Source organism: Arvicanthis niloticus, chromosome 5, assembly GCF_011762505.2.
Source record: "Arvicanthis niloticus isolate mArvNil1 chromosome 5, mArvNil1.pat.X, whole genome shotgun sequence".
Lineage (NCBI taxonomy): Eukaryota > Metazoa > Chordata > Mammalia > Rodentia > Muridae > Arvicanthis > Arvicanthis niloticus.
The window spans coordinates 86961692-86986765 of NC_047662.1; the positions used below are offsets into that span (position 1 = coordinate 86961692).

Here is a 25074-nt window from a genome sequence, read left to right on the forward strand (position 1 = left end):
AAATTGCCCCACGGGAGTGGTGAAAAACAGAAGAAAAACCAACCATTTTTATCAATAATTTAGGATGGCTACATAGTCTGATCCTGTGATAATTCATTATGCATATCTTAAATTTTGGTATGAAATAAGTCACTTTAAAATATTAATGAAAGCACTTCAGGATAAAAGTCACATTGTGATGAAAAAACTTTAAAAAGTGACCTAATAATAAATGTGATCATAAGAGTTACAAAGTAGTTAAAGAATATTTTTATTTTTTTAAATATAAAACTCTATGCAGTAGAAACTCCCAGTATTCTACGAAGGCACTGCTAGGGAGGACTCCTAGCAATAATTTTTATATGGCATTCAATTGGCCTTGCAATTAAGCCATTTATTCAAAATAGTCCTACATGGGAAATATTCACAGTTCTCACCCAGGTTATAAAACCCAGTTATTGAAAAATCTAAATGTCTAAGTCTAACCAAAATTTTGAATGTTTTTTTCTAAGTAGAACAAAATTTTTTATCAAAGATTTTCTAAGTACGGTAAATCAACTTTGCATAGTTGCTACATGGTATTTCTGGGAGACTATGTAAACTGAAATCACAAAAATTCTGATTTTTGCTTTTGAAGTATACACAGAAAGCCAACAATTCTCTGAAGAAATTCACCTAAGAAATTCACCTAAGTGGACAAACAGGCTCTCGAACACAACTTGTTTAAAGATCATAATTAGGTGTCAGTGTGACTAGAGCAGCATGAATATCACATAATTAGCTGACTTGATTAGCTGAGTCAGATATTAAAGCAGGCAGGGCATACAAATTGTCCCCTTATTACAGACAAAGCTATTGTTGCCCTCTATTAATGAAAGAATTGGAGTTCAGGAAGATGAAAGCAATTTGCCTGGGGTTATACAATCATATGTCACACCTCATGAACTGAAAACCTGGTGTCTGCCTGTCAATCACAGTGGCATCAAGGACACTTTAGAAGTCACACATATCCAGGTCTTCTCCGGAGATGCAAGCCTTTACTTCTAGTCTGCCTTTGCCAGCTTCCCTACATTTAATATGTGAAGCAGATATTCTGAATAATATTTATTTTTAAAAGTCTGATTGTGTTCATTAAGCTTATAAAGCCATTGGAGGAGGGGATAGAAGAGAACTAGGAACTGATTAGAATTCTGTATCGCAACCCAATTACCTGTAAATTGAGGATAATTACCTGTTAACTTAAAGAAGTGACAAATTCCATATACTTTCATAGGTAAAGGGGTAATATATTAGTCTCTAAATTAAATACAAAATGACTCAAAAATGACAGTGTAAGGCTTGGGCCAAAGCACCTATACACCGGGGCATTGAGTAAATGGTTGGGGTCAGTTTGACTTGTGATGTTAGAACCTAAACATGGAGGAAAAGGCACCTGTCTGACCACTTGTTTCTCTGCCCAATTCTCATCAGGACCAGGGGGCTGGGGTGCAGGTAACAGGCTGGATTACTCCTATGATCACTTCCTGGATGTTGTACAGGAAACACCCGCTGATGTGGGCAAAGGCAGATCGGCACGGACTAAAAGAACTGTCCCATTGTCTGACCCCAAAATTCAGTTAATTTTTAACATCACAGGTAAGAATAAACTTTCTGTTTGACAAAGCAATATGAGGCGAGATTTGGAGCTGGAAAGCTATTTCTGATGTGTATCATGCATTATGCTTGTAAGAAAGTAACCCTGGAGATAAGAACTAGAGAGAGCGGCCAGCTAAGCGTGGTCATTGCTTTGCTGTTGATTGTCACAGAGCTCTTTTCTGGCCCCTAAAGACACAAGCACCTGCTTTGCTTGCATGGTGACAGGATGAGCTAAGATGCTCATTTTTAAAAGCAAGAATATAGACTAATAATTTATCCCGTGAGGATGAATTCCCTCAACAGGTAATATTAACCCAGCACCTAAGAAAAGGATTCAAACAAACATATTTTGCTCTGAAAACTACCCATGTGTGACTTATTCAGCGAGAACCAGTTGACTTTATTTTAAATTAATTTTTTATGAAGTACTTTAATATATGATTTCACTGGGGATAAAAATTATTATTATAGTTAGTACCTAACACATGTTTGTGTGTGTGTGTGTGTGTGTGTGTGTGTGTGTGTGTGTGTGTGTGTGAGTGTGGGTGGGTGAGAACATGCATGTTTAACTTTGTTGTGTTTTATCTCAGCTAGCGTGCCACTCCCAGAGGAAAGAAACGATACCCTTGAATTGGAGAATCAGCAGCGGCTCATTAAGACATTGGAAACAATCACAAATCGCCTGAGAAGCACCTTGAATAAAGAGCCCATGTATTCTTTCCAGCTTGCCTCGGAAACCGTGGTGGCTGACAGCAATTCCCTAGAAACAGAAAAGGCTTTTCTCTTCTGCAGGCCAGGCTCTGTGCTGAGGGGGCGCATGTGTGGTAAGACTCCCCTTGGACCCAGCTCTTCACTGTGCACTGGGTCAAATGAGCTGGGCACAGACGTTTTCCAAGTGTGTTTAAAGAACATTGATATGGAACAGGCATTTTGCATCGTTGTGTCGTTGTTACTATACTGTGTTGTCTCAAGAACCTGAGTACACACCATGGTTGAGGACAAGCCAAGTATTTTTATGTGAAGGAAACATCTTATTTTCATTTATAGTTCTTTAAGCCTCATAGTGATGCTGGAGACAGGCTCAATGGTTAGAGCACTTGCTGCTGTTGTCGGAGACCAGAGCTTAGTGTCCACATCTACACGGGGCAGCTCACAGCCACTGGTAACTCCAGCTCCAGGGGTTCTGATTTCCTCTTCTGGCCTCCATGGGCACATGTGTCCATGTACACACACACACACACACACACAAATACATACACACTAAAATAAAATAAACCTTAAAAACAAAACCAGCCTCATAATTTCTTATAAATTGCCCCAACAACAGTAAACCACATATTTGACCCCTTCTGTCTGTCAGGTGCACACCTCCCCCATATAATCTCAGTCAGCATCTCTATGATGTACTGTCAATGTCAACACACAGTACAGAAAGCTAAAGCCATGGAGGTACAGGGCATACCCAAAGACAGAATGTGTCATGGCGGAAATTTCTAACCACACAGCCAATTACAGTGTTCTATTTTTTTTTTCAATTAGGGTAAAATTCACATGAAGAAGTTCTTTTAAATGTACAATTCAATAGCAACAAGTTTATTCCGCAGGATGCAACCATCACTTGTCTATTTTCAGAACATCTACAAAGTCTCCTGTACACACAAGTCACCCACCATTCTTCCTTTGTTTCTCCCTTACCACTTCTTCTCTACACTGCTACAATCTGTATAAATTTCAAGCTATTTCTCCCTCTGTGTCTCTCTCTGTGTTTCTCTCTGTCTCTGTCTCTGTCTCTGTCTCTGTCTCTGTCTCTCTCTCTCTCTCTCTCTCTCTCTCTTTCTCTCTCTCTCTCACACACACACACACACACACACACACACACACACGAAACAGTGAATGATGTGAATCTCAGATTAGTCTCCCTTGAGTTCTGGCCCTTGTGTCATGCTCATGAAGCTTCCTCCTTCTGTTCTAGCCATCATGCCTATAGCTTGTTTTTGCTATCCCTAGTGTGACAAAGATCAACTCATTCAAAGCTGGTATTAGGAGCCTACTCTGGTTTCTTTTTCACTCTCTGAGAACAATCGGGAATTGACCTGACCAACATTTCTCTCATCTCAGTGGGGCCTTCAGACCTGTGCCAATGTAAAATGTTTGTGATGCATCATGGCTGAGCTTAGGGCCCACCCAAGAACTAAAGCATCTGCCAGCATAAACAATAGAGAATTAGGAATTCATTTTCAATAAGCACCCAGGTAATAGTTAAAATCATTAGCATCTCCAGATCACCTGGTATGAGGTTCAGGCATCTCTCTAGCATGCTTTGACAACCACCTGCTCAGTGAGTATAACACACTATTTGACCTCAGAAGTTCCATGACACTATGCATTCTAAAGTGTGCCCATTGCCTTAGAGCCCTTTGATCAGAGAATACCTGAAACACTCCCTCCAAAAATTCCCTCGCCTGTGTTCAGTCTTTCTGTCTTGACCTGAATTCTGTGTCTAGAAATGACACTGCAATGGATAAGTAGTTTCCTTTTCTATCAGGGGGAGGGGGTATATGTGCAGAAAGATAATTTAGAAGACATTTTCAATATCACAAAGCCATCACAAGTTTATCTAAATATTCATTCTTTTATCCTTGCCTTCAGTTTTTTCTTTGTTAACTACACATTTTCTGTAATGGTTTCTATAATGGTTTGCCATAGCTTTCCTCCACTTTTTAAAGCCCTATTATATTAATCCTAAGATTTGTCAATAAGATGTATACATCTTCTCAAAAAAATAATCTACTACTATTGGTCTTTAGAAAAATATCTGGAAGGTCTACCCGCTCTGGGTGTAAAACTCTTACAGAGAAATTTAACCTGTGAACAATAGTACCTAGAAACATGCTTCCTGGGAAAAAGAACCAAAGGGCACAGTGGCTGTGGGACCTGAATTTCCTGCCTGTTTTGTCCACAGTCAACTGCCCCCTGGGAACCTCTTACTCTCTGGAGCATTCCACCTGTGAAAGCTGCCTCATGGGATCCTACCAAGATGAAGAAGGGCAGCTGGAGTGCAAGCTCTGTCCCCCAAGGACTCACACAGAATATCTCCATTCAAGAAGCATCTCTGAATGCAAAGGTAGAGGCTTAAGGTTTGAGAGACAGATGGATTTTTTTTGCCCAATTGCAATGGGAGGGAGGTTTCTTTGCCCATCACTTGATCTTGGTCAAGGCTTCTGTATCAAAACATAAATTAACAAGAGACAATCATACCCATTTTTTTAAATGAAAATTTTGCATGGCACAGGAGCCTTTAGAAATGAAGACAGGAAGAAACTAGGGTGTGTGTGTGTGTGTGTGTGTGTGTGTGTGTGTGTGATGTTGAACTTGATGCTGAGGTGAGTGGCTAAGTAGAATTACAAAGGGACAAAGAAAGTAAGGGGTGTTGCCTGTTTATCTGTGTTCTCCCTGGGCTCTAGTGTCTTCAGAGCCAAGGGTGCTTCTTTCCTCTGAGTAGCAGAATGAACAGGTCTCTTATGGTCTCAAGATCTACTGTGAAAGTAAAGGAGATAGGGAGGTTCAGAGAGACCTGCCTGCTTCTACAATGCTCTCAAGTTCCTGGAGCTTAAAATATTCAGTATGTTGCCAGGTGTAGTAGTGCAAGACTTCAATCCCAGCATTTGGGAGGTAGAGACAGGCAGATCTATGAGTTCAATGTCAACCTGGTCTATAGAGGGAGTTCCAGAACAAACAGGGTTATGCAGAGAAATCTTGTCTCAAAAGCAAACAGCAAAATATAATATATTCAGTATGCTGACGTGCCATGCTTTGTGGTAGAGCAGTGGTTCTCAACCTGTGGGTCCAAACCCCCTTAGGGATCAGAGAACCCTTCAATAGGGGTCACACATCAGATATCCTATATATCAGACATTTACATTATGATCCATAACATTACAATCCATAACAGTAACAACATTGCAGTTGTAAGGTAGCAACAAAAATTATTTTATGCTTGTGGGTCACCATAACACGAGGCACTGTACTAAAGGGACAAAGCATTAGGAAGGTTGAGGACCACTGGGGTGGAGGGTTCTTGGCCCTGTCTCAATTCATCAGTCTAAAAACAGATAAAATAAGAGCAGTGCTAAAGGCAATTTTTCACATTCTTTCTTGTAGTTATAAAGCACTAAGTGAATGTGTTCTTGGTCCAGAAAGATAATTTCTCTCTTCTTGGAACTATGCCTTGGTACATGCCTGCTCCTTTCTCAGGCAAACCTCAATCCACATTCATTAATTAGCCTGAAATTTTCTCTTGAATCTCACACTAATTGGTAGTAGGAAGAACGTTTGTGGCACTTTGCAATTGGGTGTAGATAGTATCTAACAAAAACTGTTAGAATAGTGTTTGATATGTTGACGTGGAAACAAATTCCAGTGGGCACAGATGAATGGATTCTTGCCTCTAGAAAATTCAGCATTTTCTGGATTTTTCCTGTTCTTCACTACACAAGTCTCTGGTGGAAACATTTTCTTTCATAATGAAGGTTAACAGGAGACACACCTCACCAGACTGACTGTTCAAAATTGTCCGTCTGTGCTAGGATGTGAAGGCAGTTGGTGTTTAACAATAAATATAAATTCTAGGAGGTGCTGGATGATTGGAAATGCCCCCAAACTGTTAGCAATGCTGACAATGAGAGTCTATTGGAGAAACTGAAGCAAAGGACAGTGGGTCAATGAAGCTGTTGGAGGAGGCAGCCGAATCCATCCTCCCTAGAGATGTGCACTGCTGGATTTCTATGAATGTCCCTCTTCACACAGCTCTCCCAGTGCACAACTTGCTTTGAAGATGATGCCTCACTGTGGTGTGATTAGAACACTGATTGGCAGCGATGGAAGGAACTGGGCATATGTCTAAAACTTAGCGATATACAAAGCACGGTGGCTCCACCTTGTGTCACTGGCTGTAGAGGAAATATTCAGGTTTCCTTTTCCATCGTACCTTAGATTGGGGAAGCCCTACCCTGCACCCAACTAATGTTAAGCAACGTCATCCCATTGCTCATTGTGTGGTATGTTTCTTCTCAGCTCAGTGTAAGCAAGGCACCTACTCTTCCAGCGGGCTGGAGACCTGTGAATCATGTCCACTGGGAACTTATCAACCAGAATTTGGATCCCGGAGCTGCCTCCTATGCCCAGAAACCACCACAACTGTGAAAAGGGGAGCTGTGGACATCTCTGCTTGTGGAGGTTATCGTTCATACTTTAGATGTTTATATTTATTTACATATGCTAAGTTCTCTGCATGGAGGAGTGGGATGCTTTTAACAAAACTGAATGACCACAGTATGCAAAGAATGTAACTGTCTCTTCATGGGGAGTGTCTTGTTTCCAGCAGGTCAGCACATCAGTATAAACAATGGGCTCTCTGTATATAGTACAAGACTTCTACATCGGGCCTCAGTAGTAAGCATAAGGTTTTATGGCACCATAGGCATGCAGGTTCACGGGTTCTGTCCCCAGAATGTTGATTCACTGGGTGCAATGTGCATTTCTACCTAGTATTCGGGTGATGCCTACCTTTGCTAGTCCAGGGATTGCACTGTGGCAGCTACTGGTTTAAACAGAAATGAAAAGGTCTGTGTTCCACTTTGAATATCTCGGCCATCCTAGCTGACTATAGTTACCCAACCAGAAAGTTCTGAAGATGTAAGCAAACAAGAAGATTAAAAACTTCATACTATCTCAAAACCAGAACTGACAGTCAAAATTGATCTCTTATGGGCTGTGGAGATGGCTCAGTTACTGCAGGCTTGCTGTACAAGCATGGGACCTAAGTTCAGATCAGCAGCACTCATGGAAGATGCCAGACACAGCAGCACATGTGTGATCCCAGCGGTGGGCAGGGAGTGGTGAGGTCAGGAACAGGAGGATCTCTGAGGCTTGTTGACCAACCAATCTTGCCTATCCATGAGCTCCCAGTTCAGTGAGAGACCATGTTTTAAATAACACGAAAAGTGATAGAGGAAGACACCCAAAGTTGACCTTTTGCCTCATACACAAATGCATACACACACAAGTGTATACACACATATGAACATATACATACATACATACATACATACATACATACACACAAACACACACACAAAGGTCTACACACACATGAACACATACACAAATGTATAACAACTGTGTACACATACATGAACATACACACACACACTTATGAACACACACACAAATACACACACATTCAACCTGTCGTTAGAAACTCCAAAAGTTTGTTTCTCTGTAAAGCCAGTGGAGCTGTATTTAGAATAAACGGTTGGTTAACTACCCCTGAAGTAACAGAGGCTCGCTAGAATGAGCAGGTGTGCATGGTGACTTTTAAAAGGGTGAGTCCTCTTGTTCTGGATACTCTTACTTTAGAGCTTAAGGTTTATAGCAAGAGAGTAAAAAGATGTTTTCTTATTGGAAGAGTGATGTTCCTAAGAGCCAGCCTCCTTCTGTCCCCACTCTCCAGGCTACACAGCCAGGCATGCACACACTTCCACACTGAGCTCCAGCCATACATAGCTATAGGCAAAAGGAGACTGAGATTCCTGAGAAGCGGTCAAGTGAGGAGTTTGCCTGTGACAGAGGGAGGGTGTGTTTAGAGCTGCATCTAAAGTAATACCGTCCTTGGAAGTTCAGAGCCACAGGACATAGTGTGTTGGATGATGTTTTATAAGTCTTCCCATCACTTTAAACTGGCTCAGTGTACCAGGGTCACGGTAGATAAATGCTTTAGACTTAGCAGATTCCTTGAGTAGTGTTCATCAACCTACTGTTTGAGCAAAGCTTTGAGAAGAGAATTTTTCTAAATGGTGGTTAAAGCGTATAAACCATGCCTGTTGAGTCAAAGCGATCTCCAGGTTTGTTTTGTTTTATTTTTTATTTCAGCGTCAAATAAAGCCTCACTATGCTTGAAATGGATCTGCTAGACACTCCTTGATTTTGCTAATATGTGAGCTAATTTTGAAAGGAAGTCTGCAGTAAAATAATTCAGACTGTGCGCCAACTTCCTCTGACCACAAAGCAGCTGGAATTTTATAGGGAAGCGAATTCATATTTGACTTTTCTTCCAGTCTTCTAAACAAGCCTTGGGGTTTGTCTAACACCAGATTTGCAATTAAACAGTTCTAATTCCCAGAATGTGGCAGAATTCTGGTAAATGCCCCCACACCTCCTCGTATTTCCACCATAGTTAGTCACACTTCGCGCGACATGGTAAAAACTGGGAATAACTCAGCATCTTTTGTAGGTTTTGACCATCACTATTGTACTTTAAATTGAAGTATATATGACTTATAAAATGAACCTTCAAGTATTTTTCTTACTTTTCAACTTCCTTCTTCTTTTCTTCCCTTCCTTCAATCTTTCTTTCTTTATTGATTTCCTGTCTTTCCATATTGTTTATAGATGTGTTGTTCTGGGTTGGGGTTTGTTTTTTTTTTTTTGTTTTTTTTTTCTGAGTTTATCTTACATTTCTTAAAAAGAGAACACCTTTTATGTTTTAGCATGCTCAGAATTAATTGTTATAATCACTATAGCAGTTCCATGTCATGCATTACTCCCATGCTTATGCAATACAACCGCTTGCATCTCCTCTCTTCTCACATACAAGCCCTTGGACTTGTGTCTACAAATCTGAAAGATTTCAGTCCTATAAATGGCACCTTATCATCATTGTTAACATATCCACCCCAAAGGACAAAGGTCAATATTTTGAGAGTTCCAGAATTATACTATCTCTCACTCTGACCCTTCAAGATGAAGTTGAAATAGGAATTGAAGGGGAACTACTGACCTCTGCCACTAGCTTTGGAAACATAGTAACTTGTTTGTCTGTCCGAACATGTTTTAGAGGGTGTGGCGTGTGTTGATCCCATACTTACATGCTCACTGAAGTCAAACAAGCTCACACATCCCACCATTTCATAGTTATGCTTTTTTCTGTGGGAAAGGTTCCTGAAATCTATGCCATTGGCTTATGACACAGTGTGATCAACTAGCCAGTAAACTTATTTAAAGGCCAAATTTATTGAGATCCGTGACTACATTTGTTCTCATTAATACCATCAGTAAACAATACTTGCAAGGTAATAATTTCCTCTGGCTATCTCAGTATACTATTTCAAATTTGACCTTACTATTAATATTTAGTGAGATTTCTACATTCTTTCCTCATGATCAGAGCATTAAGACATGTTTATTCTGTGTGTGTTTAGCTTTATATTATGTACTAAATAGTACTGGTATAAAAACATTAGAAGCCTCTGTTTCCTGCATACATAAATACAGATGCAACATTTCTCATCATATACATTGGTTGACTGATTTAATTGGGTGTCTGGGACTTCCTTTTCCAAACCTAAAGAGCTGACACAAGTATTTCAGTAGCTTTCTCACAACCGAAGTCTAGGAAGCTCGTTTTAAATGTAATGTTTAAGTCCATACACACAAATGATGTGTTTTTCTTTGTAGTGCCCTGCCCAGTAGGAGAATTCTCCCGTTCTGGGCTAATGCCCTGCTACCCTTGCCCTCGAGACTATTACCAGCCCAATGCAGGGAAGTCCTTCTGCCTCGCTTGTCCCTTTTATGGAACTACAACCATCACTGGTGCCACGTCCATCACAGACTGCTCTAGTAAGTTCTCAGCCTTCATCTACAAACCTCATGTGAGTCTTACCCATATTTGCCTCTCTGGTTTCTTTTGTTCTCGACATCACCATTTGGGGTAGGTTCCAATATCTGGGCTTGTTGATTCATTCTTCTGTGGTCTTTTAAAAAACAATTTTATTACATTTATTAATGTATGTAGTACATGCGTGTGTGCACTCATGCATGCACGCACCCATGCACACATGCATATGCCACAGCATTCATATGGCAGGAAAACAATGTGGAGAATTCATACTTTACAGTCTCCACCATGTGTGTCCTAGGATTGAACTCAGATGATCACGCTTGTTGGCAAGTGCTTTTGCTCGTTAAGCCGTCTTACCTGACCTTTACAAGGTCCTCTTGATGACAAGACTAGAAGAATTATTTCGGAAACATTGCACATGGTAACTAACATATGTCTCCCTCAGAGTCTAGGATGGAATGACATGCTGCCCATGACTGTGTTTTCCTGTGTAGTATTACTGAAACAAAATACATGTGGCTTGACTCAGTCTGCAACCAGATCTTACCCAGAGTATCTCGAGAGAGTTATTATGGGCCATACCCACTACACACTGACATTCTGCCCGTTTGTCTTGTTAGGTTTTAGTTCCACTTTCTCAGCAGCAGAAGAAAGCATAGTGCCCCTCGCGGCCCCTGGACATACCCAAAACAAGTATGAAGTCAGCAGTCAGGCAAGTCTGCTTTCTACACAGAACATTTCTTTGATGGGATGCTGGAAAAATAATTTGCCATTCTATATATCACAGAATACTGGAGTTGATACCCTAATCAGATTATGGATACTATAAAGGCATATTTAGTTGTGATTCTTAATAAGAATTTTCAAAAAAATACAGCATTAGATGTTCTTAGTATCAGAAATTGAAATTATTTCTCAGGAAATGCCTGCTCAGCAGTATGTCGATGTGGGAGGCTTTGATCACTAATTGACCCATCATTGGGAAAGGGTGGTTGGTTTACCAAAGGCTTTTTTTTATAGGGGGTGAAAGATGATCTAGCTTTTATTTCAAAATTATTTACATATTTTTATGACCAAAAAAGTTGTTTCTTGGAACAGTATATGAAGAATTAAGCACTATCACTCAGGAACAGATCTAAACCATTTGTTCTCTATGTGTGCGTGCGTGCGTGCGTGCGTGTGTGCATGCGTGCGTGTGTGGTCCTGGAAACTGAACTGACAGGCTCACAATGCTGGGTGGGTGTCCTGCCAATGAGTATACTCCCAAGCCTGCTTTCCAGTTTTGTTTTGTTCTGTTTTAAGATGATCTGCTATGTCAGATATCTTGGGTAGATTCTGTCACTACCCTTCATTCATCCTACCCACAAGTCATAAGTCCTTTGCCACTTTGATGCTTTTAAAGCCAATGATACTGTATTTCTTTTGTCATCTTCCCACAGTCTACCATAGTGAGCTGCTTAAGAGTGAGTTGGCTGGATACAGAGACTAGTCAGGCCCTCAGAAGCATGGCCTGATGGCATCCACTGGCCACTTTACAATAATAATGTATGGACTTCACACTGAGGCTCTGTCATAACTGGCCTTGGTTGATCCCTGTACTTCATATATTTCAAAAACATCTCTAAGGAATTCTAACCAACACATAGGAACACTGCATATGTTTACCTTGCTGTAGAATCACCATTTGTGTCCATACATAGCAGGCTGCTATGATACTGCAGTGACCCAGCTAGCTTGAATGAACTCACCCAGAAGCATCATGGCAACCATCTAGCCCCTAGGTAGGAATGCTCTGAAATGACCTGAGTGCTTCCCTGTAACACATGTCTTCTCTACCCCTGGTAGGTCTTCCACGAATGCTTCTTAAACCCTTGTCACCACAGTGGAACATGCCAACAGCTTGGGCGTGGTTATGTCTGTCTCTGTCTACCTGGATACACAGGTACCATAAAGGAGTACTAATTTTATCACGTTTTATGTGAAATGGGCATGTCTACTGAATCAGACTTTGGGATGCCAAACATAGACCATGTAAGACATTAGACAATGTTAAAGAGAGGAAGTATTGGGTTGAACAAGATAAAAGGCATGTATATCTCAGTTTTCTTTGTACAGTCTGGAGGAAAAGTGGGGGGTGGGGGGAGGCTTCATTGTGAAGTTAACACTATAACTAAGGGATTAATTTGAACACAATCTGGGAGTCCTCTCTAAGGTTTTGTTCTAACACAAATTAAATGCATGAGGTTCAACTTTGTCCAATACAAACATTTTAAAACAAATTCCTAGCTTCTCTCATTGTTACTTAACTATGGAAGTTCTTCACTCATGAGATCTGTTACTTTGTTTCTAGCTTTAGGAGAACACCAGCGCTTTGGACTAGCAGCTGTAAGAATTATGTTTACTTGTAGTTTGGTTCACATTGCAGTTTTAGGAGAAAATAAACTACATCTTAAAATTGCAATTAATTCAAAATAATCTTTTACTTTCTTTAAAATATGTCTTTTGCTTCAAAAGAAAAGAGTATGTGACAAACTCTGAAAGTTTTTCATGGAAAATTATATTTAAGTAGAATTCACAAAAAAAAAAAAAAAAAAAAAGCAAAAGAAAATTTGGAAACAAAAGACATCTAATGCTAGCAAACACATTGGCATTCCAGCTACTATAGTTAGCTCTTGTGTGTGCTCTCTTTAAAAATCATGCTGACATTTCATAGGAAATATAGGACTTGCCAGGCTCATGGTACACACCTTTAATTCCACCATTTGGGAGGCAGAGACAGGGGGATGTCTCTGAGTTCAAAACCAGCTTAGTCTACAAAGTGAGTCCCAGGCCAGCCAGGGATACATGGAGAGATCCTGTTTAAAGAAGAAAGAGGAAGGGAAGGAGGGAAAGAAAGAAGGGCGAGAAGGGGTTGGGAGGGGAGGGGAGAGGATGGATGGATGGATGGATGGACGGACGGATGGATGGATAATTTCTGAAAACTCTACACTCGAGTGGCCATTTAAAGAAGGCATACAAATACTGCTTCTCATGTATTAGTGTGCCATAACTATTTAGAAGGCTTGAAACTATTTAGAAGGCATTTCTCATGTATTAGTGTGCCGTAACTATTTAGAAGGCTGTAACTATTTAGAAGGCATTTCTCTTTTGTCCTGAGGTGATGCTGATGTTGATGCTGATGCTGATGCTGATGCTGATGCTGATGCTGATGCTGATGCTGGTCATCTGAGTCCACCTGGCAGAGAGGAATTTTAACAGAACTAGCCCAGCAAACTTGTGTGCACCTTATGGAAAGATGATGTTCCCCTGCAGGGTGTCTACTTTATGAGCTCAGATTTAGCAAAGCTTGATCCCATCCCACCCTTTGAGCCATGTAGCCTTAGTAGAGATTCTATATATTTTTGTGGGTTTTTTTTTTTTTTTGCTTTATGATTAATTATAATTTGTGGCTCCAATTTATAATTGCAAGCTTCCCTCTTCATTCCTTAAGGATCTAAGGCGTTTTGTTGTTTCACATGTAGTGTCCTAAGGTATATTAAGTTTATATGAGAACCTGTAGTTCCCTCATTAAATACAGCTGGATACTAGCAATCTCTTACAAGCCTAGCTTATGGAGATCATTACTTTCAAATGATCACGAGTGTTTCTCACTCCCTTCCTTTGATTTTACATTTTAGGCTTAAAGTGTGAAACAGATATTGATGAATGCAGCTCACTGCCTTGCCTCAATGGTGGAATTTGTAGAGACCAAGTTGGGGGATTCACTTGCGAATGTTCATTGGGTTATACAGGTAAGGGGCACAGCTCATGTCTTTGCAATATAAACCTAGCCTTGCTTTGCCTTATTTATGTACATTTGAAAAATGTTTACTATAGTGTTATGTGAGGAGAACATTTGTCAGTTTGAAATTGCTTATGGTTTATAAAATAGACGAACCTGGTTCCCTCTTCATGTACAAGATGTGAGCCTCCAAATGTCAGATGCAGAAAATGAAGACCAGGAAGTGAGAAGAAACATTTTCTTTTCTCATGGTAAACAGGTTCTTCCATAGCTCTTTACTGGTACCTTACTAATACTTTGAACTCTGTGTGTGTGTGTGTGTGTGTGTGTGTGTGTGTGTGTGTGTGTGTGTGTGTTATTATGGACCAGTCACTTTTGTCATTATGGGCCCTACTTTTCTCTTTAATTTGAGATAATTTGATTTAATACGTACGTGTGTGTGTGTATGTGTATTGTATTTTAAGTCAAAGAATTGCAGCCTTCAAGTATCCTTTCTCCAAAATAGTCCAAAAACATCGACCTTGCTATCAGTTCTCTGGTTAAAATCCATTGATTTTAAAATCCAATGATTCTAGTACTGATTAGAGTCTCATGAAATAGAATGAACGTTATTTATGACCTTAGCAGTAGAATCAACCCCATAATAGTGTTATGACAGCAATGGAGGTCATATTAACAAGTTATCTCTATACCTAACTCATGAAATGCTATACTAAATTATACTTAAGTAACTATTTTAATTTATGCATGTTTAGTATATTCTGTATCTAATAAGTCCTCTATAATCCTTATAAAACATTTTGTAGGACTATATTATAAACACTTTATCACCAAGAACAATTTTCATAATGAAATAAAAATCTTAACATGGTGACAATCCTTTGGGGTTTTGTTGTTGTTGTTGTTGTTGTTTTTTAAGAGGGCTGACATTTTATTAAAGACGTTGGTTCTAACAGCTTTTCTTCCCCCTCCCCTTTTTTTGAATATAATATTTACATTTAGAATTTTATCCCCTTACCCCATTCCCCCACCACCCAGGAACCCCTTATCCCATCCCCCCTCCTTCTGCTTCTATGAGGGTGTGCCCCACCTACTCCCCACTCCCACCTCCCCACCCTCAGATTCCCCCCCACTCAGTGTTCAGCCTTCATGGGACCCAAGATCTCCTCTCCCACCTATGCCCAACAAGGCCAACCTCCCCTACATATACAGCTGGAGTCATAGGTCCCTCCCTATGTGCTCCTAGGCTGGTGGTTTAGACCCTGGGGGGCTCTGGTTGGTTAGTATTGTTTCTCTCCTCGTGGGGGCATCAACCCTTTCGGCTCCTTCAGTCTTCTCTCTAACTTCTCCATTGGGAACCCTTGATCTGATTAATAGTTAGCTGTGGGTATCTGCCTCTGGATATGTCGGACTCTGGGGGATCTCCAAGGAGACAGCCTTATCAGGCTGCTGGTGACAATCCTTTGAACCACTTCTATGTTGTTCATTTGAGATTATAACAAGATGTTAGCCTTTTGTCTTATGCAGAGGTGCATTGAGGGCATACATTAGAATTACAGATTTTCTGGAAGTCTAACTCAAAGTTTTTTTTTAATGTATAAACTTTTCATTCAAAAAACTTGCAAATTGAAAAAAAAACACACTAAATTAACCAGACCCAAAGCCTATAAATCTCAATGAACTTTTGTGCAATTTTAATAGTGATTCTAAAGCCATAATGTGTCACATTGAATTTTACACTGTTACTATCAAATACATTTTTATGCACTTATCAAAAATCCATAACAGAATTAGAACAGAAAAACAATTAGGTTTCTGTCCTCTTTCATAACGCATGTTCCTGGCTGGACTGCATTTAGGACTTCATTATACCCTAATATTTAGCCTTTCTTGTTTACTTTTCTACATATAATACTGTACCCTCGTGCACATGTGTTTATATACATTCAAAGATTTGTATAAGAAGAAGTCCTAAAGACTGGAAATCGCTCCAAAGTTCCCCAGTCGGCTACCAGGCAGATGCAGAAGGTATGCCTATTTATCTCTTACAAGAAAAGAGGTAACCTTTTGTTTGGTGCGCACAAATTAAAGTGTGTGGCTTATTTTAGGGGCCGTGCCCCACGTAACTGCCCAGAGGTAGACGTACTCAGGTTCTGACTGAGGGGTTGCAGGTCTGCACACTTGCTGCCTGCGCTGAGGACGTGTGCCACTTCTATTTTATTTCCCATGCTCCCTCTCCTCGCTCTTTGCCTTACGCATATGGCTGCATTTCCATATGCAGTGGAAACATGATGCAACTCTGCATACATTTCTCTACTTAAACCTTTGGAGCTATCTTCAGTCTTTAGGACTTACACAAATCTTTGAATGTAGATAAACAAATGTGCATGAGGGTACAGTATAATATATAGAAAAGAGAACTCAGGTGTGTAGACAGAGTGACAGACATATACTAGGAGAAAATGAGACCCAAGCTTCTGAATAGTATATATTTATCAGATGCACAGTGTACTATGCTGCTCACTAAACATTAAAATTTGTAAATAGTTACTGAAAAAAATACTCATTATAGTTTGATTTTCCTTGCTTTGATATAAACATAATGACAAAAAGCAACCTGAGGAGGAAGGGTTTATTTGAATTAACGCCAGATCACAATCCATCATTGAAGGAAGTCAGAGTAGGAACTCAAAGCAGAAACTTAGAGACAGAAGCGAACTCTGCTTGCTGGCTTACACTCTGGCTCATGTTCAGATGGCTTTCCTATGTAGCCCAAACCCACTTGCCTAGGGATGGTGCTGCCCATGGTGGGCTGGGCACTTACACATCAATCTTCAGGAATGACAAGCTCTCACAGACCTGGCCATAGGCCAGTATAATTGAGGCAACTCTTCAATCAAGGTCCCACCTTTCCAGGTTATCAAGTTGACAATGAAAAGTAATAGAACAATATTTATTAAGTCTGTATGAATGTGCAGGTTTGTTAGAATCACCATCCTCAAAATCTTTTACTGATAAAATTTCTCTTCAGAATAGAATGTGGTAGGATATATATGCTATTATGTGTGTGTTGCACAATACTATTTGTGCCTTGGATTTAAGCACACTGTCCTCTTCAAACTGAGGAATCTTTGTATTTGAAACTTCTACCACTCTGGCTTATTTCTGACCTGTGCTTGGTAATAGCACAGACCTGGTCTCTGTTCCTAAGTAACAGAGTAGAGGATATGAATGACATCAGTCGTCCTCAAGTTATTTATTTACAGAACACAGGAGCAGCTGCACAGAAGTGTGGCTATTGTTTTCATTTTTTCTTTCGTTTTTTTAATTTTGATGAACTATGTTTTATAAGGAATTATTCAGAGGGTACTATAACATGAAATTTTGTTCACTAGTGTCTACAAACACCTTCATTATAACAGTCCACAATATACATAGGGACATTATCACAAACAGAAATCCCATCACCCCCTAAATTATATCATTAATATCAGAAGTTTTATAGTTCTCTCCTTTCTTTTTTTCATAATTACCTATGATTTTATTGGATATTTTATTTATTAACAATACAGATGTCATCCCCTTTTCCCCTTTCCCCTCCCTAGAACCCCTTATCCTATACCCCCTCTTCCTTTATACTTTTATACCATTTTGATTACATGCCTGTATTAAGATCAGTTCTAGGTTGAGGGTCTAGCAATACAATAGATGCAAATAGTCAAGGAACAAGCAAGACAATAAACACAAATAGTCAAAGAAAAAGCAAAGCATTAAACCCAATTATGTGAACACTCCCGTGATCAGTGTTTCTAAAAGCTTATCAGGATGACAAAAGTGTCTGAGCCTACTTCCCTGTCCTAGCCTAAGGTCATTTTCATGTCTGAAGCCTACTTCCTTGTTCTAGCCTAATATTTAGATTCCTACCTGAGATTATTTCTTTGTTGTAGCCTAAGATTTAGATTCCTACCTGAAATTATTTCTTTGTTCTAGCCTAAAATTTAGATTCCTGCCTGAGATTATTTCTTTGTTCTAGCCTAAGGTTTAGATTCCTACCTGAAATTACTTCTTTGTTCTAGCCTAATGTCAGATTCCTGCTTGGAGCCTACTTTCTTGTCCTTGGCCAATGTCATATTCCTGCCAAGCAGCCCCTTTCCTTGTCCTTGGCCCATGTCAGCTTCTTGCCAAGCAGCCCCAAAGGCTCTCCACCTCTCCCACTTTTTTATTTCATTAACAAGACTGAGCCTGTCTTAGGTAATTCTGACAAGAATGCCTTCCTTACCCATCATGGAATATGCATTATCAAAAGCAATGCACTTATGTCTTAGGTTAGTAAGGCTCTATGCAGAATCTTACCCGTCCTTGGCTTGCCAGCCAGAGTTAAATTAATAACTCTGTCTGGGGGTCCATTATCAGTTTCAAGTCATGTACTTTTGCTGCCAGCCTGTTGATATAGTTAGAGACAAGCTTTAACATAATGGGCAGGAATAAAAGTATTCCCAGGACAAGAAGGGCTAGCCTGATCAAGCTATATATGCCATTCCTGAGGTTTGACCAAAATGGAAATACTGACCTCATGCCATGGATAATTTTATCAGCATTATCTGCATCATCAAAGCTCAACAAAGCAGCATTATTTAAATTCATAATCTCATTATGCAAAGTTAACACACCCAGAGAGGTGTTAGGATTATGCCAAATATCCTACAAGTGTCTTTAAACTTTTTTCTAATTATAGTGACAATCATTGTGAATTTCAAAAGTAACACTATTCCAATAATATTTGTCATGACACTTGGGATGGCTCCTAACTCTTGAACCCTGAACCTCCTTCAAATAATTTGAATAGGTTATAGAGCATCATCCGTTGTTCCAGATACCTATATAAATCCTTTTGTATACTCAATACATTAGTAACTTTTTTGCTAGATGGTTAACAAAAATAGTTGTATTAACTTCTTATGTCAATGCTATTGCAGAAGCAGTGGTGCTAGAAATTAATGAAATTAAAGCTGTTATACCAGCAATAATCAGAGTTCTTGCTTTTGTTTAAAGCCTAACTCACTTCTTCCAGAACTTTCAAGCTTTTTTCAGGGAATCAAGGTTTTCTGATAATCAGGGCAGTAAGACAAAAGCTGGTTGATAGACCCCCCATAACAGACATGCCAGGTTTCAACACAGTAACATAATTGGAAATTATACAGCCAATACAACTTACAACAAATACTGTAGAAAAGACAAAACCAATTTTAGCTTGACTATTAAAAGAGCCTTAAAACATGCACTAACCCTTGTTTGAAATCCAGATCCTGTCCCAACATTATCTCTTGCTATCGTAACATCATAGTGAGCTACAGCTAACTTCCAAATATGTCTCTGGCAATGTCCAGATCCAGTCTTCCAAAAGTAGACTGTTATTTCCAATATTGAATTGATTTCTAGACCAGTACATGATTGAGTCCTAGTAGCTGGTCATTTTTAAGAAGAATACAAGAGACATTATAATTTCTTTTTTTGATTCTCTATCCCACAAGGTCTAAAAACTTGAGGCAAGGCAGCTTGTCCCATCTGGGATATAGTCAAGCAAAGGTGGGTCAGGAACATATGTCCAATACAGTTCCCCAGTCACCCTTGTCAGGGCACTCAGCAAGCTCACAGGTCAGCATCATTCTTTGTCTCAGCAACAGTATGTCTCACCAATCTTTTTAAAGTTCCATGGGCCTCTTTCATAATACCTTGTCCTTGAGGATTATACAAAATCCCTATAATAATTGTTGGCAAAAAGTCGCAACTGCTTGACTACAATTGCCAAACCCATTATCTGTTTTGTTTTGGGTTTTTTGGGGGGGAGGATATTTTATTTATTTACTTTCAATGTTATCCTCTCTCCCATCCCCCCCAAACCTCTTATCTCATCCTCCCTCCTCCTATTTCTATGAGGGTCTGCCCCCACCATCTACCCATTCCTGCTTCCCTGCTCTCTAATTCCTCAACACTAGGGAATCCAAACTTACAGGGACCAAGGCCCTCCTCTTCTACTGATGCCTGACAAGTCCATCCTCAACTACCTATACAGGTGGAGCCATGAGTCCCTCCCTTTATGTTCCCAGGCTGGAGGTTTAGACCCTGGGAGCTCTGGTTGTGTATTTTGATACTCTTTCTAAGAAGAACCAATGTACCCACACTTTGGTCTTCCTTCTTCTTCTTGAGCTTCATGTGGTCTATGCGTTGTATCTTAGGTATTGTGAACTTTTGGGCTAATATCCACTTATCAGTGAGTGCATATCATGTGTGCTCTTTTGTGTGTTACCTCACTCAGGATGATATTTTCCAGTTCCATCCATTTGCCTAAGAATTTCATTAACTCATTGTTTTTAATAGCTGAGTAGTACTCCATTGTGTAAAAGTACCACACTTTCTGTATCCATTCCTCTGTGTGAAAGACATCTGGGTTCTTTCCAGCTTCTGGCTATTATAAATAAGGCTGCTATGAACATAAAAATATGGAATGATTCATGGATTTGCGTGTCATCCTTGCTCAGGGGCCATGCTAATCTTCTCTGTATCATTCCAATTTTAGTATATGTACTGCGGAAGCCAGCACTACTGTTTTCTGGATTTGCAGAACAAAATAAGTTATTTTCTTTATTCAGTATTTTCTCCAGTACTTGTCAACTTTGTACCATTTGCAGCTTAACTTCAGAAGGAATGCATAACATAGAATAACTATTGAACAGACAATGTGAGAAAATGAATTTAAGCATGATCACAAACCTTTTTAAAAATATGGTCAGAGGGGCTGGAGAGATGGGTCAGCAGTTAATAGCACTGATGCTCATCCAGAGGACCTGGGTTCAACTCCCATCGCCCACATGGCAGCTCACAACTGTCTGTAACTCCAAGATCTGACACCCTTACACAGACATCCATGCAGGCAAAACACCAATGCACAGAAATAAAACCAAAGTTTAAGGGGGGGATGGAGGGAGGGAAAGAGAGAGAGAGAGAGTCAGGAGTTCATGGGTGTCATTTCTTACTGTATGCCAAATATGCCATACATCTCTGGGTAAACTTTTTCTCTTTTGAAAGTCAAAGATTAAAGAGAAATATTTGTGTCAATGTATTTGACAAAGACCAAAATCTTTGTGAGCTCATTGGCCATGATTTCCAATTCCTGTTTTCACTTTGAACAACTTGTTTTTAAAAAAAAAAAAAAAAAAAAAAAAACCCAAACAACTTATGTTTTCCCCAGCTCGAAGACTCTATAATTCTTTTCAGGTCACATATGTGAAGAAAATATAAATGAGTGTAGCTCCAGCCCTTGTTTAAATAAAGGAACCTGCACTGACGGCTTGGCGAGCTACCGCTGTACCTGTGTGAAAGGATATATCGGTAAGACGTTTGCATTTCCTTTCTTTCTCTTAAAATTCTTCAAATAAAGATTACTACATTGACTAACATATTATCTATATATTATGTTACATAATATATCTAAATAAACATAATTTCTAAATATTATATTTGGATTTTAGGAATATACTGTTGAAGACAAGGCTTGTAAATGATGTTCATAAAATGAATGTAAATGATGCAGAATAATATATTTTACAAACTAAAGAGAGAAATATGGTTAAAGAAATATGTACTTAATTGTTAGGGAAGAAGTCTGAGAGGGAAAGAACGCTAGGGAAGGAAACACATGAGGACAAAGGAAAAAACAGAACTAAATTTATCATCCTTTTGAACATTATTTTACCTCGATGTCCATTACCAAGCATAGTGTCAGAAGGAGATAAAATGAGCTAAGGATTGAAACTGCGGAATCCAGAAACGACTCAGCAAAGCCAGAGTCATTACAAGCTGCATCTTGAGCGGGTTTGGTGGCGATGGCTCTCCCTTAGGTGCAGCCAAGAAGTCACATGTGGCTTGCTTTTCCTCTGAAAGTAGCCATCCCAGTTCTTTCTCGTCCTCTCCCATCCTCAGGTGTGCACTGTGAGACAGACATCAATGAATGCCAGTCAAGCCCCTGCTTAAACAACGCAGTTTGTAAAGACCAAGTTGGGGGGTTCTCGTGCAAATGCCCACCTGGATTTTTGGGTACTCGGTGTGAAAAAAATGTGGATGAGTGTCTCAGCCAGCCATGCCAAAATGGAGCCACTTGTAACGATGGCACCAACAGTTACAGGTAAAAGACCATGTCTAGAGTTTCACTTTGTGTTTCCTTGACTGAGCAGTCACTGTGGAGTCTGAATGGGGTATTAAATGCAAAGCCCCAAGTCAGCTATCCTCATGTGCTGACTTAAAAAGGCACCATAGAGTCTCACCATCACTTGCAGTAAGGCAGGGCTAAGCCTAAATGTGAGCCTGTAGAGTTTTTGTTGTTGTATGTTTGTGTGTGTGTGTGTGTGTGTGTGTGTGTGTGTGTGTGTGTGTGTTGTTTTTTGATAGAGTCTCCTAAATGTAGGACAGTGTGGCCTGGAACTTACCTATGTAGTTGAGGATGACTTTAAACCTCTGATCCTCCTGCCTCTACCTCCAGAGTGCTGGAATCACATCCACATACCATCATGCCTGGTGATTGGCAGTTCTGGGGGTATAGCCTATAGCTTCCTGCATGTTAGGCAAACACCAACTGAACTACATACTTCCAATCCTGAACCTGTAGTTTTAAAATAGGCAACTAAGGTGTTTGCAGTCTATGAGTGTAATACATGCCAGGTAATACGTTGGCTCCTGGGAAATTACAAAAGATGAAAGGAGAGCCTGGAGAGATGGCCTGATTGTCATGTGCTCGTTAAGAAAGGATGAAAACTCTAGTTAAGATCTCTAGTACCTGTGTAAACCAAACCTCAGGGCAGCAGTACCAATCTGTAATCCCAAGGATGGGACAGCAGAGACAGGTGGATGCTGGAGCTCACTGGTCAGTCACATTAGCCAAGGTGAACTCTGAGTTCAGTAAGAGATCCTGTCTTGGAAAATACGGTAGAGAATGATAGAGGATATACATATGACAACAACCTCTGGCCACACACATATGCACGCGCGCGCACACACACACACACAGGAACACCATGCACACATGCATATGGGGACACACACATACACATGCATAAACAAGCACATGTACACATGAATATACATAAGCATGCATAAATGCATACATGTACAAACACAAGCATGGGACCACAGACATACATACACATATGCACACACACATGTATGAACAAGCTCACACATAGGAACACACACATGAACACATGTATGCATGAATGAGCACACAGGAACATACATGTACACACACATGTATGCATGAATGAATACATACACACAGGAACACACACATGCTCAAAATAATAATGAAAAAAAAGAAGTACAGTCCTAGGGTACAGAAGTTCATATATTAGCACTAGACAAAAAACCCAATATTTTCAAACATTTTACATTTTAGCTGACAATTCTTGCACTAAATAAAATAAAAATGAGCTATATGACCATACTGCCTGAGAGCCCATCTACATTGGAATTCTGTGATGCTATAGCACCTACTGTAGAAATCTTTCATCAAAAGAAACCTAATGTGAGCACACGTACAATAATAAAAGCTGAACCTTTGTGAGTGAAATACAAGTTCTTGGGAGACAGACTTAGCCTTGCTGAGGGAGCACTTAGGGTGTCAGTAGAATGCAATTTACAAAACAGGCCCTCTGGTCATCTTCTGGAGCCACCTGTGCATCCCCTAGCCTGCAGGGAGACATGGGAGACTGCATTTCTGCAGTACAAAATGTAGGCTGCTCTTGCTGGTGAACCTTATCAATTACCATGGTCCTAACACTGGATCTATTAGCTCACAAAGTTAAAAGAAAAATAATGAGAGTTAACCCCTTACAACATGGCACAGTCCCCTTCCAGCTTTGCCCCTGCCTATTCCCACCTTCCTACCAACTGCCAAAGCTGTATACATATAAATATGTACATGAAAGTGGGTTAGGCCAATCTATATTGAAATCTATATTGTCTGTGTGGAAGTGAAGTGTTATCAATATAACTTCATTTTCTTACGGAAGCTTCACATTTTCTAACATAGAACATCTCACCATAAGCAATAAGAAATTTTCAGTTCTGACTTTATCCCAGGGTTCAAAATAATAGAAGAATATGTAATTTAGTTAGAGTCAGAGGAAAGGAGAAAACAATCTGTCCCCAGGTTATTGTACTGTTGATTAAGTGAGCATCATAGACCAAGCTATGTCAGTGTCGTAATGTCAGATAAAGATGAGCGAGCTGCTAGCCAAAACAGATTTACCATAAAATGCAGAGATCCAGTCAAGATGGCCCTGCACTCTAAGATTTCCTTCTAAACTCCTAGGGCGTGCACACACCCTAGTCATGTTCAGATCAATGTCAAAAGAAAAGCTCCAGGTGAATGTTCTAGTGTTGACATTATGACCTCCAGTCATGCAGAAAATTGAGAAGAAGAATAAAAACATGCATTCATCTCTATGATTAGCAAACCTTAATATATGTCATAATTGATCCATACTTTTTGTTTTAAAAGAATAAACTCTAAAGGTGGAGTTGGATTCCTTCCAGTTTGCAAACACATCACACACACACACACACACACACACACACACACACACACACACACACACACACTTTCCTAGTAGTAATCAATATCCTGAAGTTCTATATAGAACTCATTTAGGGTTTATATTGTATGTCTACATATATATTTTATATAGAACTCATTTAGAGCATATATTTTATATATTACTACCTAAATCACAATATGCACCATGGTTTTAGGTACATTCCCTCAATCATCTGTCACTCAACATCGTTTTCAAGTATTGTCAGTAGATGCATTTGCTCTTGTTCGTGTGCACAGTGGCTGCTTAGCATCTACTACACGAGTGCACCAGAGACTGCGTCCTCATCCACCTCACAAGAACACTGCTGTCATAAACACCGGGCACAGGATGTGTAGCTGTTGTGCAGTGATTTT

General features: G+C 39.8%; 1 protein-coding gene and 1 non-coding gene across 2 annotated transcripts in view; one reads left to right on the plus strand and one right to left on the minus strand.

Moving 5' to 3' along the window:
- Svep1 (sushi, von Willebrand factor type A, EGF and pentraxin domain containing 1) overlaps positions 1 to 25074 on the plus strand; it is a 177183-nt gene that overhangs the window by 89460 nt on the left and 62649 nt on the right. Inside the window, 10 exon segments of the mRNA XM_034502072.2 lie at positions 1450 to 1614; positions 2205 to 2438; positions 4577 to 4738; positions 6688 to 6849; positions 10129 to 10290; positions 10912 to 11003; positions 12137 to 12233; positions 13969 to 14082; positions 21348 to 21461; positions 22053 to 22254. Coding sequence (XP_034357963.1) covers positions 1450 to 1614; positions 2205 to 2438; positions 4577 to 4738; positions 6688 to 6849; positions 10129 to 10290; positions 10912 to 11003; positions 12137 to 12233; positions 13969 to 14082; positions 21348 to 21461; positions 22053 to 22254 — 1504 coding nt within the window.
- On the minus strand, positions 20567 to 20673 carry LOC117709768 (U6 spliceosomal RNA). Its single transcript, XR_004606987.1, has one exon. It is a non-coding gene; the product is annotated as a U6 spliceosomal RNA (small nuclear RNA).